Raw genomic sequence first — 16,259 nt, forward strand, 5'->3', positions numbered from 1 at the left:
TGAACTCTCAGCTAAACTAATTTGCAACTGCGCCGGACTAAACTGAATTGGACTAAACTAAACCGCATATACCCGGCTAAATAATTCAGTAATTGCACGTGGAACAATTAAATTGTTACGTATTGCATGTTATTACAATGCAAATATCCTTTTAGATAGTTGCAGATTTAATCAATATAATTAGCGGAATACGATATTATTAAATATAAATTAACTTAATTTGAGATTATATTTAAATATAGGCTTGCCACAAAACTGGAAATCAGGGAAATCAGAGAAAGATCGGGAAATTGAAAATGTTTAGGGAAATCAGAGAAAAGTCAGGGAATTTTGCAAAATTTTCTGGAAAATTAAAATTCTTATCTTCAAAGAAATTTAATATACGTATATCATCTACGCAATTTTGCAATATTATCATCTTAACAAGCAGGTATCAGCAATATTAATAGTAATTTGCATTGCTATGTTAAATTGCATTTCGAGAGAATAAAATATTTGACGGTTTTCAAATGAAGATAAAAATATTAAAAAATTCAAAATATTATTGAAAGAATCAGGAAAAATCGTGAAATTTTATTTGGAAATTAGGGAAAATTTATGGAATTTTAGGATGAGAAATTTGTGTTTTACAACCCTGTTTAAACCCTGAACCGTGAAATAACTTTCCTCTACTTCAATTAAAATACATATGAACGTATTATAAATTGTGGACTTATAAATCGGGATAATTTATCTTCGGATCGCTCGTTCATTGTGCGCCGTGCGTACTACGATGCAACAACAGCGAGCAACAGACTGTCAACTGGTCAGAGACAATCGAGAAAAATCGGCGAAATGGAGCCATTCATGTTGACGTTCCCACTCGCTTTTCGCGAAACCTGTCGTGCCGGTCGTATAAATTTCAGCCGTGATCAGATTCGGTCGACTCGCGTCGAAACCCGAAGCTCTTCTCTCTCTCTCTGGAATAGGGTCCCGCACGCAATAAAAACGGAATATGCTTTACGTTTGTGCAACACGACCCTAGACTGTATTTCATCGTCGCGGTGTCGCGTGTCACGCTGTTCCATCATGTTCGTCATTATAGGATAAAAGCAGAGAATATGGAATACCGGTTTTTAAATTAACATTACTCTAATATAAATGCATATGAAGCTTTAATTTATGCAGAATTCTTAAGGAATATATTAACTATATTCAATAAACGAAAGTCGCTAAAATTTAAGTCAGTATTAACAAAAAAATAAAAAGTATGAAAATGGAGGTTTAAAAGATGCAATATGGAATACCGAACAATTTGGGAAATAGTAATAAATAATACAATAAATGAAGTAAAAATTCGTTTATGTAAACTAATCAAAATATAGTAAAAAACGTTTATATTTTTATTGTATAGTAGCATGTAGAAAATAAAATAAAATAACATTATTGGACATGGATAATAAACAACGAAATTAAATCTTGAACCATTAAATTATTATGTAAAATAAATATTAGCATCTAAAATAAACATTTTTCTTCGCAATTGGGAACCAATTCTCAACCCTCGATATCTTCCATATTACTTCCATGTCTTTATATGACAAATAAAGTCTCTCCGGAGCAATAAACAAATTAGAAATTGCAATTAATCAACATACAATTTATGCAACATTAATATAGCGAGTATATAATATAAGCATTAAAAAACTTATGAATTTAAAGTTTAAACTCTTTCAGTTTATGAAAACACTCTTTTAATAAAGCTCTCGAATTTTCAGCAACAAAAAAATGCTTACGCTAAACATACGCATTGTCGCACCGAATCCATTGTTTGTTACACGTTTAACAGCAACTGCAACTTCCACCGATTGTCGCCAAATTGCAGTGCTTCGTTAAAAAAATAAGCCCCTATTCCACGTTCCCTGCTTTTATACTCTATGCGCTGCTTTTATAACGGGTGATGTCCCTAGGCTCTTTAGCTTTCTTTTCTCGGTAATATCACGTCACGTAAAACAAAATAAAAAGTCAGATAATTATAAAAATGCGATATAAATAAACGCGAGGATTATAAATATTCCGTCGCGTTTATCGCAACGATGAGTTAAAGCCTTAATTAATCTCACGTGCCTCCACGGATAATTCAACGTCGGAAATCAACGTCGTTGCTTCGCATTTAGTGCCACGTACATTCGCGCGAATTCAAATTAATTTACCACGACGTACGAATGGCCACGCATTAATAATGCACTCCGCTGATATTTCTGAACAATTCTCGCGTGTCTTTCTCCAATTTTGTACCTTCCTTCTATCCTCGATATCCCTCCGAGGCTTGATGTCCATTCTCTTTCACCTCGACATTCACCTCGATCGCCACTATCGTACGCTGACCTAATTGCCCTGGTTCACCCCGAAATTATCCCCCGCATTATCCCGGGCTCATCCTCATTCCCCGACCACTCCCTCTACGCCATTCTCGGTCAGTTACAGCGCTTCTGGTTTCCAGAGGTTCCAGAAACTCCACCCCGACCCCGGTCCATGGCACCCCCGACGTCCCGCAGCAGCGCGGGTGGCACCGGAGTCGGCGCCGGGGGTTGGAGCGATGCTCCCCTCGCCAGGGCTCTCTTCGCCTATCTCAGCTCGGGGGAGAATCAGCTGAGCTTTTTGGAGGGCGATCTCATCGCGCTGATGGGTAAGTCTGATCTCGCAATGTCTATCGATATGGTACACATGGTGTCCCGGAACTGTGGCACTTATAGGATCGCAGCTGTCGAGCGTAATGAACAGAGTGCTGGTGGGGTACGTTGGTGGGTCAACGATCGCGCCAGCAACAGCATAAATATGTTTCTTAATTTTTTCGGGATATCAAAGGAAATATACTATAATACTTGAATTCAAAAGTTTACTATCTACAGTCAAGAATGTCGTCAGCAGTTCTTTGAAAGAAACCGAGTATATTAACTCTGCTGGTCTATTCAAAAGAGGATGTTAAATTAAGGCAACATTGAAAAAAAATTGCTAAATCTTAAAGGATATTTCTTTGAATAGTACTAAGTAAACATTTACTTACAGTAAATAAATATTTACTTATTAAAAGAAATGATAATTGAATCAAATTAATTTAAACAATAAAACTGTGTTAGTACTTGAACATGTTCGTTATTCCAAGATAGAATTTGAAACGAAACAATTTCAAAAGCAATTTTCTTGACACATTCGGAAGATTTGGAAGTTTTTACCCAAAATTCTCTTAAAATTTCAGAAAACAGGTCTTGATAACAAGTTATAATTAATAATAATGGTGATTAGACGCCATATTAAGTAACTTTTAGTGCTTATAACGTACTTTTAAAGTATAACTTTAATTTTTAATATACATACACAGTTTTCTTTCAGAAAACTGTTTTATTGCCATACACTAACAGCCATTGACTGTATATTAATTGCAATATTAACAATATCAAAGTAAGATTATCTATTTCGGTCAATATTTAGTTATTAATATTTAGCGTAGAATAATTAATAGAATTGTAATTAACTGTAATTTCGAGCTGATGTCAACGTTATTTTGCATACACCGGAGATATTTAGTCGTAACGGAATGAAGATAAATTAGTTATTTGCTTTTTTCCTGGTTTTTTAATGTTTAAAATTAAAAAGAGCCCTCTCATTGCGAAAATGTTAATGAGACCGGAGCGTATAAGCGAGTTTTGCGAATTTGCATATTTCCCGTTCTTTTTTTGTCAGGCGACCGTCAAAAGGGATGGCAATTTGGTGAAAATCTGCGTACTCAAAGCTCGGGGTGGTTTCCCTTGGCGTATACTGAAATTATAATCGACGACACTTTGGGGTAAGTAAGTCTACTCGACCTCGAGTAGGGTAGCACTGAAATTTCGCACTTATGGTCGCTTATTATTAACCCTTCAAACATTCCGCTTTGTAATTCGCATGCATTTGAGGTAGTTAATAAATAAAAATTTTGAAATTCAATACATTGTCACAGATATAATATTATATATCAAATGTGAGTCTCATTATCGATATCTCATTATTTTCCATCAAATATCAATTTATAATATATATTTAAAAATATATATTTATCAATAATTTTTCCATAATTTGTCTCTTTTTATATATGTGTAATATTTTAAAAGTTTACTACAATAATTTATATTTTCTTTGCGCAACATCGTCCAGAACGGGGCTGATAGATTATTTAAGGTACAGCGCGTTTTATATTAATGGTTTAAACTTATTACTTACTCGATTGATTTTCGAAAATCTTCCATATTAACTCCCGGGTTTCCGCGTACATTGTGTTATCCAATTATGCGAAGATCACCAAGTCATGGAGCGAGCAACGGTAGGACTCCAGAGCCGCAAGCCATACCGCCGTGTAAGCCGCCGCCCTCTCGGCCGCCGGTCACGCCGGCCAGTATCGACGAATCATCCGGTGGAACTCCCGGCGCCGGTAGTAGCTCCGCCAACAACAGCACCAATGCCAACAACAACAACAGTAGCAATGCCGGCACGCCGACCAACACCGCGAGCGTCTTGGCGACTCCGACCGCACGTCAATCAAAATCGGTGAGGCTGTAAATCAACGTAACGGCAAACGCTTCCGGTTATTTGCAGCTTGTTATTTAGTCTGTGTCTCAATCTGTTATCCAATCGCAAGATTGTTCGCGTCTGTCGTATAAAACTTTTCTAAATGTCTCCCTATACAGCATAAATCTCCAAGGGATGTCTTAAAGATGTTCAGAGGATGTCCTCCTTTGTCCTTTAAACGTTCTAAGGACGTTCCTAGGATGTCTTTCGGATAAAGTGTGATCAATATTGTCTCAAATAACACAAGCTTGCAGCAACATGTTACTGCAATATTGCTGAAAAGAATCAAAGATCTGTGTTCTATGGGGTCACATAGCAGCGTATCGTGAAAAATTAATAATATTTCGAGAGTTTGTTTTTGTTCTCCCTATATCTTTTCCCGATTTTGTTTTCTCAGAGCTCTAGTCTGAGTAAACTCCAAGTAAACTTTACCGTAGAACACGCTTATGTGTACACGTCGCAACCCCAAGATTGATTGAGATGCGAAGTGGGTGAGACGCGAAGGGAATCGTTTCGTCTGCCTTTCAGATCCGTCCATCGGGCACATTGCCCGCGGTGCTAGCCGGAGGGCGAAGGGTGCAGCCGCCCGTGCCTCCGGTGCTACCTCCGGCAATGACGTCCCTCCACAGTAGCAACGACAGCGGCTTCTCTAACGAGCCTCCGGTGCAGCCCGACGTCGATTACAGCGACGATGAGGCGTTAAGGTAAGTCCAAAATCTACGCCCCAAGATACAAAGTCATCCCTGCTCTTTGGCGTAACGTTAGTTAGACTTCCTCATGTACTTCCTGTAAACCGCAAGCTACATAAATTATGTAAAGGGAAAACGAGATTACGTGCACGCATGAGGAAAGACATAATTCTACTGATCCTGTTTGAAAACAGTGCTGGAACAATTGATTATGGGAACTATGATAATATCTGTCCTATGGTAACGTGGGAGTTGTAGATAAATACAGGGAATAGAGAAAATGATACGAGCCTGGGGAGTACACTATTTATTTTACTACTTGTTTTATAATAAGAAGTTGGTGTTATCATCTGCTTTTAATATACATTGCCGTTCATGGAAGTCCGGACACCCGCATAAATTTTATCGAATGATCATGTAAAAAATTAAAACTTTATTATAAAACAGCAATTGTATTATTTTGTAAATATATTTTAGATCACTTGTACACATACTAATAATTGCAAAAAACTTTATAAATTATATTTTTAATTATGTATGTCAAAAAATATTATCCTTACTTCGTAGAACATTGATAGATAATCGATAAATTTCAAAAATTCGCTCATAGAACACAAATGTGGGCTCATGCTATGGTATATGTTGCCAACCTATCCCCATAAGTGAGGGGTAGACTAGCAACAGCTTTATAAATTATTTTTAATTCTATATGCCAAAAGCGAATTTTTGAAATTTACCGATTATACTATCAATGTTCTACGAAATAAAGGTAAAACATTTTGGCATATAAAATTAAAAATAATTTATAAAACTTATGAAATTGTTAATATGTGTACAAGTCTAAAATATATTTAAAAAATAATATAATTGCTGTTTTATAATGTCTTAAGTTTTTACATGATCATTCGATAAAATTTATCGATAAAATTTATAACAGCTTTTAATTGTTTATATAAATGGCATTGGAGGAGGAATTTTTTCTTTCAATTCTAATTTCCAGAATTATCCTCTTTTCTCTAAAACGTCAACGTCTTTCCTGGCCAATATAATCGCCTGATTTAAATATCATTTGTAGTTTCTCTCGAGTAGCAGAGAGAAACAGATTTCCTTCTCCAATATCTTTTAAGCAATTTAAGAAGATCTTCTGTTAGAAGAATGGTGTAATATTGCATTGTAGCAATTGCTACACTATTCAAGCACGTTTGACATTATTTCAACAAGGATAGAATCTATATTAAAATGAAAATAGCTAACTTCTCATTAATAAAATAAATAGATAGTATATTTCTCATGTGTTCATATTATTTTGTCTATCCCCTGTAAATTATAAATTGAAGTAACCTACTTATCCAGTTGAAAAGGAGCCTTTTCTTTTCGTAACTTGAAATCCGAATCGTTTCAACCAAAGAGAGTTTACGTAACTTACACGATATATATGTTTTTATCGGATCGATAAAATTTTGCTGAATTCAAATCTCGATGGGACATGGATAGTAAATGATCTCTTCATTTACTCATAACAATATAAGCGTAATAATTAGCTTCCTAGCGTGTCTGTGCAACATCGGATACTGACCTCAGCATAATTGAGTCGGTTTAGACCCTTGGTTTACATCAGTTACATGTAGACTACCATTATTCATCCGCAGACGTTCAATACCAGGCAAATCACTTATTACTTGGTACTTTGGGCCCTTTGATACCTTTACTCCATGAACATCACGCCCTGATAACTAGCCGATAAGCGCACTCCCGCTTTACCCTATTCAGCGTGATTGAAGCTTTGTATCATTGTAACTCCGCTATTCTGCTATCTACTGCCTCTCTGTAATTAGTGCGATTTTCACTCCTCTTTCGCCGTCTCTACCCTCGGCACTCAATTGGATTGGTCCGCAATGCTATTGTGAGGAATAAAAATTCGAACGGTGGTGGATACTATAGCCACACGCGCGTTTTACATTCACATATATCTCCGATAACGTCGGAAAAACTGTGATTAATTTCGGATAAAGAGAGATCGAATTGTTACAGTCAATACCGGTCTTGAATAGAGTCTACTTTCTTGCTTGTCAATTATTGCGCACATGACTGCTGATTGTGCGATATGATATTATTTACAATACAAGTCGAAATGTGTTTAGATATTTATTCGATTTGTGTAGTATGATTATTTTTCAAAAAATCTTAACAAAAATTTTTTGCAAAATTTACAATAGCAGATTGATTTTAATGTTATAGAATACCGATACGACAAATATTATTTTTTTATTATTTTTAAGTTAAGTTTAAATATTGTATAATAGTTATATGGTATTATCACTCTTTTTACTTTTCCTCCATTCTCAATTTAAACAAATGAATTCTTTATTATACATTTGTTCATGACTTAATTATGATTGTTGTGTATATATTTATTGTATGATCTCTTATGGTTTGAATGTTGCATGAATAGCAAATAATTAATTTTTTCATATCACATTCTCTATCACCTACAATCTATCGCTACATTTTGCTCGTCTTTTATTTAAAAAAAAATTAAAGTTAGCTCAATATCCAATTTTAATACCTTCGATAATAGATAATAATACTTTGTTTAAAAGCAACTGTAAACAAATTATTTTTGTTTTTTTATGGACTGAACTTTTTCTCGGCCGCTCATCTTTCACTTGGAAAATTAGTTGTCTCTGTTTCTTCGAAATTGTCTCTCCTTCTTGTAGATACCGCATGCGCTATCGTGGTCGCTGGAAATAAACCGCCATGGTGGTGGTCCGCATCTCCAACAACCTCCCTTTTTCTAATCCCTTATTTCCGCGCCCCGGTTTCTTTTTCTCTTTTTTATTGACCGCGCCGCGCACGCAGACGGCGCCGCAAACCGCGAAGTGGAGAAGACCGTCCTTCCTCGAAGGACGAGAAGCGATCAAAGGACTGGGAAAATGACTCCTGGAAAACAATTCCACGGGATGAGAAGTCTTGGCAGCTGTATCGCACGGCGATGGACCTCTGGGCGGAGTCTAAGGCCAACCAGGCGAGCGAGGATTCGAAGAAGTACTTTGAGATGGAGAACGGCGAGTTCACGTTGGAGAACGGCGATATGACGAAGAAGAGGAAGAACAAGAAAGCTGCACAGGCACTGAACGAACGTCCCAACCCGAATCAGCGCACCAAGATGACGGATGAGCGGAATGCCCCCGCTGCAACTCGACGTAGTGATCAGCGACGTGTCGACAAGCGGACGCAGGCGGAGACCGAGGAAGACGAGCTCGAAGAAGACGAGGAGGACTTCGGCACTGAATACCGTAGCAACAAGTATTACGCAGACAATCATGAGGCTCAACAGGAGCGAAGAGGAGGCGGCAGTTTCGAAGCGGAGAAATACGCCAAGTCTACGAGCTCGTCGTCGAATTCTGATGACGAGAGTACCATCACCATACCGGAGCCGGGTCGTAAAGTTGAACACATAGCGCAGAAGCTTGAGCAGACTGCGCAGAAGTACGCACGCGAGTACAGCCCGCCCAAGTTCCTCGATCGCCGCGAGAGATCTGCCGTTGCCGAGTACAAAACCCTCGAGAGAGAGACCCGCGAAACGGCTCTCTCGCGAGACCGTCGCGAAAAGCTCGTTATGGAGTACAAGAGCTTGGAACGCGCCCGGGACAGCAGTCAAAAGAACTTGGAGCAAACTCGCCGCGATGATAAGATGCGTTTACGAGACGACAAGCGTGCGCGGGACGATAAGCATTCGCTCGAGCGGGGCTCCCGCGAGGATAAGACGAATTTCGATCGCACGAAAGACGACAAGCAGAGCTTCGAGCGCTCGAGGGAGGAGAAGCAAAATTTCGAGCGTACAAGAGAGGATAAACAAAGCTTTGAGCGCTCGAGGGAGGACAAGGTCTTTGATCGCCCGAGAGAAGATAAACAGAGTTTCCAGCGGACCCGCGAGGACACGCAATCGTACGAGCGAATTCACGCTCGCTCCAAGAACGAGCAAGATCGCGCTTATATAGAGCAGCGAAAGGAGGTGATGGGTTATGAACGAACGTTCGAGAAGAATCGCAACAGGACGATCGAGCGACTGTCCAGCCGACGATTTGAGCGACCGCGACCACCGTCGCAAGAGGCTCCGGAACGGCCTTCGATGGGCCCCTACCGAGAACGTAGATACTCCGATAAGGAGGAGGCGATTTATGGAGAAACTGGCCGATATGGGATAAGCTCGCTCGAGAGGGATCGCGGATACGAATCGAATTTCGAGACCAAGTTGGAGAAAACGAAGGCAATCGAAAGACATGGTTACCACGCGAGTTTACACGATCCAAGTCTTCAGAAGCGAAACGCCGTACCGAGGATCAATGAACGAAGTAATGGAGATACTAATAACAACACGCTGAAAGTCGAGCGGAAACCTGTACTACCGCGACAGGCAACTGCCATGGGTCATCTGACGCAAACCGGAAGAGCTTTCGACGAGTCGAAGAGCCCGAAGCTCGTGAAGAGGACTAAATCTTTCTGGAAATTCCGTAGGGACTCGGAGGTGCTGGAAGGTATGGCGCTCTGGCAACATCGCTCGCTCGTGGACATCCCGAAGATGATCCGGAAAGAGGACAAGACGGCCGAGAACGAAGAGCGACAAAGGAACTCTGAAGGCGATAGTCCGAACTCGAGTCTGGGCAACAGTGAGGATACCATCACGAATGAGCATCGGCACGAGGAGCCCAAACCGGCCGAGAGAAGCCACGTGCCCGACAAGACGGATTACTTCGAGGACTTTCCGACGCCGGCAGAACGGTCTAAAATCACGGAAAGATCAGAGTATAGAATGCAGCACCAGCCGCAAGAGGAGCGCACATATTTTGTTGGAAACGTGTCGCGGAAGGCGATCATTGAGAAGGAACGAAGACGTAGTCTTGAGGCAAAGCGGAACATGATCGTGGCCGAGTTGAAGGAGAACAACGAGAACAAACGGCACGGGATGGCGCGCGGTAGAAGAAACTACGACGAGGAAGATGCGACGCTGAACTTCAGCGAGACCGAGGCTTCCGATGAGGAGTCCACGTATAGCTGCATCGTCGTGAAGGACCAGAGCATACCGGAAAAGACGTTGCTACCGAGGACCAAGTTGAGAAGGGAGTCTGATCGAGATAGAAATAACTGTGGGCCCTGGTACGACCTATGGGGTATGGACGCGTCCGTCAATAAAAAGAAGAAAAAACAGAAGCAGCAATAAGAAGAGCGATGTTATGAAGAAAATGCTAAAACTGAAAGTATGTTGAGTTTAAAAACATGAAGAGTTAACATATTTTTTAAGCTGAAGTATCTTATTTCTGAGGACATCGAACGAAACATAGCAAAGGCAAGCGAAGGGAAGATTAGATATTTAAGAAGCAAATTTATCTTATGAAGATAAAACAATCATATGTTGCCCTGTTAAACAACAAAGAAGATGAAGAAGAGATTTCCACTGCATGCAATTTTGTTTTTCTTTAATTTAGGTGTATTAATAATATGCGAACTATAACTGATTCAAATTTGAATCAGTGAACGAATACCGAGCTTACAGTTATCAACTTCATTATTAGTTCTACCCTTTCTAAATTTTTCCAGTCTTGTTTATTGTGAATGTTTTCGTGGCCACCTGTTTATGAGCAAGCTGCTGAATGGTTGATTCAACATCTCATTGTGATGTATTTGCATTGGCTAATTCTTTCCTAATGCTTTGTTTTGTCTTCAACAATTGGCTGTTGATGTTATAGGAGCTTGCAGCATCGTCGAAGAAGGCGCTCGATACATTTTTGTGACGACTTCTAGGCGACTTATATCTTCGAAAGAGCGAGCGACTTTGCTGGATGATACATCGCTGTCATAACTCGTGTTGTTGTCCGTCACTACTGCACGCGTTAGCTTCCTTTGGTTATCGCTGGCATAGTGCAAGTCATTTGCTAGATATTCGCAATTGTTTCAAACTCTTGCCATTTTTTAGTTTTATCAACCGCTTCGTATTGCCAACTGATTTGAAGTTGCACGTATTTTTTGCATATGAATTTAAAATTTAAGCCTTCAATAAATGTTACTTGTATAACCGTTGAAGAACAAACTATAGAAGACGATGACTAGATTAATCTTGATTAACATTTTTCAGATGTATCTTTACCAATATTTGTGAACTTGCAAATTTCGAGAGACCTACACTGAAAAAAATTTACTAGATCTTAATCTAGATAAATATCTAGATAAATACATATTTCTTTGAATGGTACTAAATAAACATTTACTTATAGCAAATAAATAATATTTACTCAATAAAAAATGATAGTTAAATCAAATTAATGATTTTTATATCAAATTATGTTTACAGTTAGTAAATATTTACTTAGAACTATTCAAACAAATATTTATTAAAATTTAGTATTTTTCTGGTCATTAATAATTATCGTCAAATTAATCAATTTCAATCAAATATACTCGTTTTACACTGTAAAGAAAATGTCTAAAATAAATAATATGTGTAAAAATACACCTTTAATAGTTGGTCCAAAAATTACCATTGCAATTTTACATGTAATTTGTTTACAGTGTACAAACGACAAACAATACTTTAAAAAAATAGTTAATTGGGTACTAATAAAAAGTCTTTATTATGTACTTTCGAAGAAAGGGGCCCACCCTCTCTAAAATTTCTCAGAAAATTCCAAAGTTTCAGCTCGTGATCGTATTTGTGATCGTCCAATAATTATGGACGCGCATCCCGATTAACTGCAATTAACACCTTTCAGGACTAACATATTCGCAACTGTGAAGCTGCGAAAGACGAAGACTAACGACCGTTCGGCGCCAGCGCTGTCATGAGACAAGATCTTTCTCTAGATTGTGCATATCTCGCGATCCAGTAGTGATCTCATGATGCGGAGACGGATGTGTCTCTCTTATTGAACAAGTTCCTTCGTCGCACAGCTCTCCACGCGAGACGAGAATCAACTGCCACGCGCTTATCTCTCTCTCTCTCTCTCTCTCTCTCTCTCTCTATCCGCGAATTTCTCTCAAGAATTAAAATACGCTAACCCTTTCCGTATCTACGCATCATATTGCATCTGCGCTTTTTTTATAATTTCCCTCGAGTCTAGATCCGTTTAGGATACCATGTGGAGCGACGCATGGAGATAGCTCGCAGGTTTCCGGTGGCGTTAAACGAAGTGTTGACGCAATTCTGTAGCGTCAAACGAAGGGTTAGCACCATATAATTACGTCAGTTCTGCGCTGTTAAATAAAAGATCGGCACGAAAACTACACTAATACGATGTTAAATAAGAGAACAGCCATCTTTACTGCGAAACGAGTTTTTCTAATGTTAACTGCACGTTAACACAGTTCTACAGTGTCGAATGAAAAGCTCGTACAGTGAAAGTGGATCAAGTCCGTTGTTTGTACAGTTTCACATAAAGTTGAACTTGAAGTAGGCCTCACGAATGACGGACTTGCTCCATTTTTGTTCTGAAGTCTTTTAACAGCGAAAACTAGAACTCTTCCGACAACTTGTACGACGAGTTGAGAGATGAAGAGAAATCGTTGGAACTTCTATACATTTACCGCTCTATCAATGTATTATATTTAATATTCTACTTATATATGTAAACTCGATATTTGGTACTGAAAGGGTTAATGTCCAAGAATTTGATAGATTTGGATTTTTGTGTGTAACACACGTCATTTTGAACACGCGTTTTTAAACGTTTTTCAATATTGCATTTTAAAGGTATATACATAGATATAGATTTAGAGCATATTAAAATAATATATTCCAGCGTAATTTAGGCGCGAAACGAAAAGAAGACGTCCAATTCGGAGCGAAAGGTTTCAGGTGGGTTTTACGGCAACCACTTTTTGTAATTTAAAACGCAGTAGTTAAGAATTCAAGGAAGTCGCAAGGAAGATGAGAGATGTTAATATATTATGAATAATATATTATAATATATTATATATATTATTGTTATTATATACACCAATTTTTTAACGTATGTTTGTCAACTTTTTTTCATTCCTTCCTCTTTCTTTTTTATCTTTATCCTTCTATGTATTCTGAACTCTTTATACATATATGACATATACATATATATATTATACAACTTTGCTCATAAGTATAAAACACCCTTACAAATTAATGTAAACATTTTATATTTAACGAAAAATGAATTAAAAAGTTTTAATGAAAAATAATATTTTTATTAAAATTTAATATTTTGTTAGTCGAATTTTGGTTTTTATTATCATTTTTTCCAAGAAAATGCTATAAATCCCAGTAAACACAATGTCATATGTTACATGTACGTTACATGTGACATTGTATTTACTGGGATTGAGGATTCTTTATGTATAAAATGCGATAAATTGAGAGTTATATATGGCCAAGATTGTATATGTACTATCCTATATAATACTTTTTATTTATATGTATGTATAAAAAATGGAGACAATATTCTATATACATATATATATATATATCAATAATTTATCAGAGTAATAATTTCACGTAATCTCATACTTTTAAGACTTTTATTTGATCTCGTAGATGAAATTAAGTTACTGCAGACAAGACTGAAATGATTTTAAACATTCGATATTTTCCAAGTTACTCTGGTATAAACTTCCATCGGCAAGACTCTGGTACGTAATCCCGGAATTAAGTCATCCCCATCCCTTCTAGTTCTTCGTAGGAATATTTTAGGAGGAAATCCCGCGATCCGTCAGAAGATTAGTCCTCAGCGACTTTTCAGCGAAGAGGTCCGCATTTGAATATCCACCATCCCTCACAGGTAAGTGTTCCCCTCTCATAACGGCGGCGCATTTATTTAAATTAATCGCAGAGCGTTTAATGGCAGCGATCAACGAACGCTTTCACAAGTTCCCAAGCAAGGATCGGGGTCGGTCTGGACGGGCACATTGCGTTTTCTCATTGCTCCCTTTTTTTCTCCCCACGGTGCCTTTTCAGACCGCTTAAAACGTCTGAAAGTTGTATAGGCGCCATTATGCGGTAATTATCGGAAAATCGAAGGTGTCGACCACGCGGGAATTAACGTAATAGCCGCAAGATGCGTTGTATATACATATATCTACCGCTTTTTATTTTATCTGACTTTGTTCGAGCAAATTTCTTTGCTCCCGCTTTATAAGATAGAAAATACATTAACAAAAATTTGCTCATAGAATATTCAAGTTGTATTTGCTTAATTCTCGAGTTCTGTGAAACTTTTTTTATAATTTTTTTACAATTTTTATTACTTTCTCAACTCTTTCTCACTTTTTATAGTTTTGCTTAATTATTCAATTCAATTCATTGCTTAATTATATACGAAATATTGAGATATTGGCAAAAATAACAATAAGTAAAAGTTTATTAATATTTATTATGTGTGTAAAAAGTAAATATTTTTACATTAGTTTTTTTAATTTTCATAAGTAATACTTTTCTATAGTGATTTTCTTAGAGGAAGGTCACAGATACTGACATAGGTCTCCTAAAGCGACATCCCAATTCTTACGGTGTTCTTTTGCAAATTGCGTAATTAAAATAATAGTGACTGTATTATTGATAATATTATGTCATTTTAAATGTTTATAGTTTCATAAACTAGTTTTCTTTACAGAATAGGATATATATCTTTATTTATAGAATGGGAATGTTGGCATTATTGCCTACTATGTCAGTTTTAGAGCCCATTTTGTCAGACGCTCATTTTTTGCATAACTTACGAAAAACTTAATTATTGCAAAATTGCAAACAGTACTATAAAAAATGCTTATACTATCTGATAGAAGACACTTTTTAGTTTGTATTTATGTTTTTGAAGTTGTATTTTTACCTTTTGTTTAAGAAATATTGTCTAAAAACAAAGTGGTATGTATCAGTGACCTTCCTCTACGTTTTTCAATCGTTTTTTTCTTTTTATTAATAAAATGGTTATATCTATTAATAAATAGACAGATTATTAATAAAATTTTCATTTTATCAATAAAATAAGGATTATTTTAAATGACATAATGCAAACAATGCGCTGTTGCTGCGACTATCGCTGTTGGACATTAAACATTAGCAATATGGCGCATCTCCTGCGGCATGTATTAAGCTCGTTTATGATTTCGAGTCAATATGATGTGCACGTCGTGTGTACGTGCACGTACGTGTGCGTGTATTTACGTTACTTTGAACCACCAAATTCCACGGGTGGCTTTTTGGCTTATGGAATGCACCAAAGCCGAGCATATTTGCTAAGCGGTTAATTATCATCTGCGGTTACCCACCCTCTCAAATCCCTTCATGAGTTACTCTGCAGGACGAACGTTGGCTGGCTGAAAGAAAGATTAATGGGAAATAATTTGATGAATTAACACTTCTGTCACAATTTTCTCCTTTTCGAAGACATATTTGAAGCAGAAAATAATAAATAAGTATTATAAATAATTAAATTTCATGAAGAATATAAATCTCTTTGTGAAGATGATTTAAATCTCGACTAAATGAAATGAAATACATTGCCCATAGCACCATTACGTGCCTCTAATTAATTTTTTGCGAATGAGACTCTATTTGAAGTTATTTCCTTTTATTTTATAAACTGCTGGTTTTCGATTTTTATGAAATTTAGCCTATGAGATAATTTTTTATAATGCTTTATCTGAACCTGAAGTAAAAAATTAAAAACGATGAATCCAATATGGTGAACGGAATAAAAAAATAGTCTAATTATATCATAAAACTCGATTTTAGAAAATTTTTAATTGCGAAAAATAACTTCAAGTTTCTAATTTCATTTAATTTGAAGCTTATCAGTGCTACGCAAGCAGTCAGTATTGATTTTCAAATTGACTTCCAAATTCTGATTATGAATCCTATGACATTAGAGCTTTCTATATTATCTATTTTCGGACAACATTCAAACTCAGCAACTCTCCTAAAACCGAATTTCATGCTAATCATATTATTTTTTTTTAAATTCCAAG

The 16,259-nt window shown here is 37.1% G+C and overlaps 1 protein-coding gene across 1 annotated transcript in view; it reads left to right on the plus strand.

Moving 5' to 3' along the window:
* Positions 1-11,453, plus strand: part of IRSp53 (Insulin receptor substrate 53 kDa) — a 58,446-nt gene extending 46,993 nt beyond the window's left edge. Inside the window, exons 8-12 of the mRNA XM_018456789.1 lie at positions 2,483-2,668; positions 3,724-3,826; positions 4,314-4,563; positions 5,113-5,288; positions 8,133-11,453. Of these exons, the coding sequence (XP_018312291.1) occupies positions 2,483-2,668; positions 3,724-3,826; positions 4,314-4,563; positions 5,113-5,288; positions 8,133-10,494 (3,077 nt within the window). The 3' untranslated portion in view covers positions 10,495-11,453. The remainder of the gene's footprint in view (positions 1-2,482; positions 2,669-3,723; positions 3,827-4,313; positions 4,564-5,112; positions 5,289-8,132) is intronic.
* The last annotated feature ends 4,806 nt before the right edge of the window (positions 11,454-16,259 follow it).

Source organism: Mycetomoellerius zeteki, unplaced genomic scaffold (genome assembly GCF_001594055.1).
Source record: "Mycetomoellerius zeteki isolate Tzet28-1 unplaced genomic scaffold, Tzet1.0 scaffold607, whole genome shotgun sequence".
NCBI classification, from domain to species: domain Eukaryota; kingdom Metazoa; phylum Arthropoda; class Insecta; order Hymenoptera; family Formicidae; genus Mycetomoellerius; species Mycetomoellerius zeteki.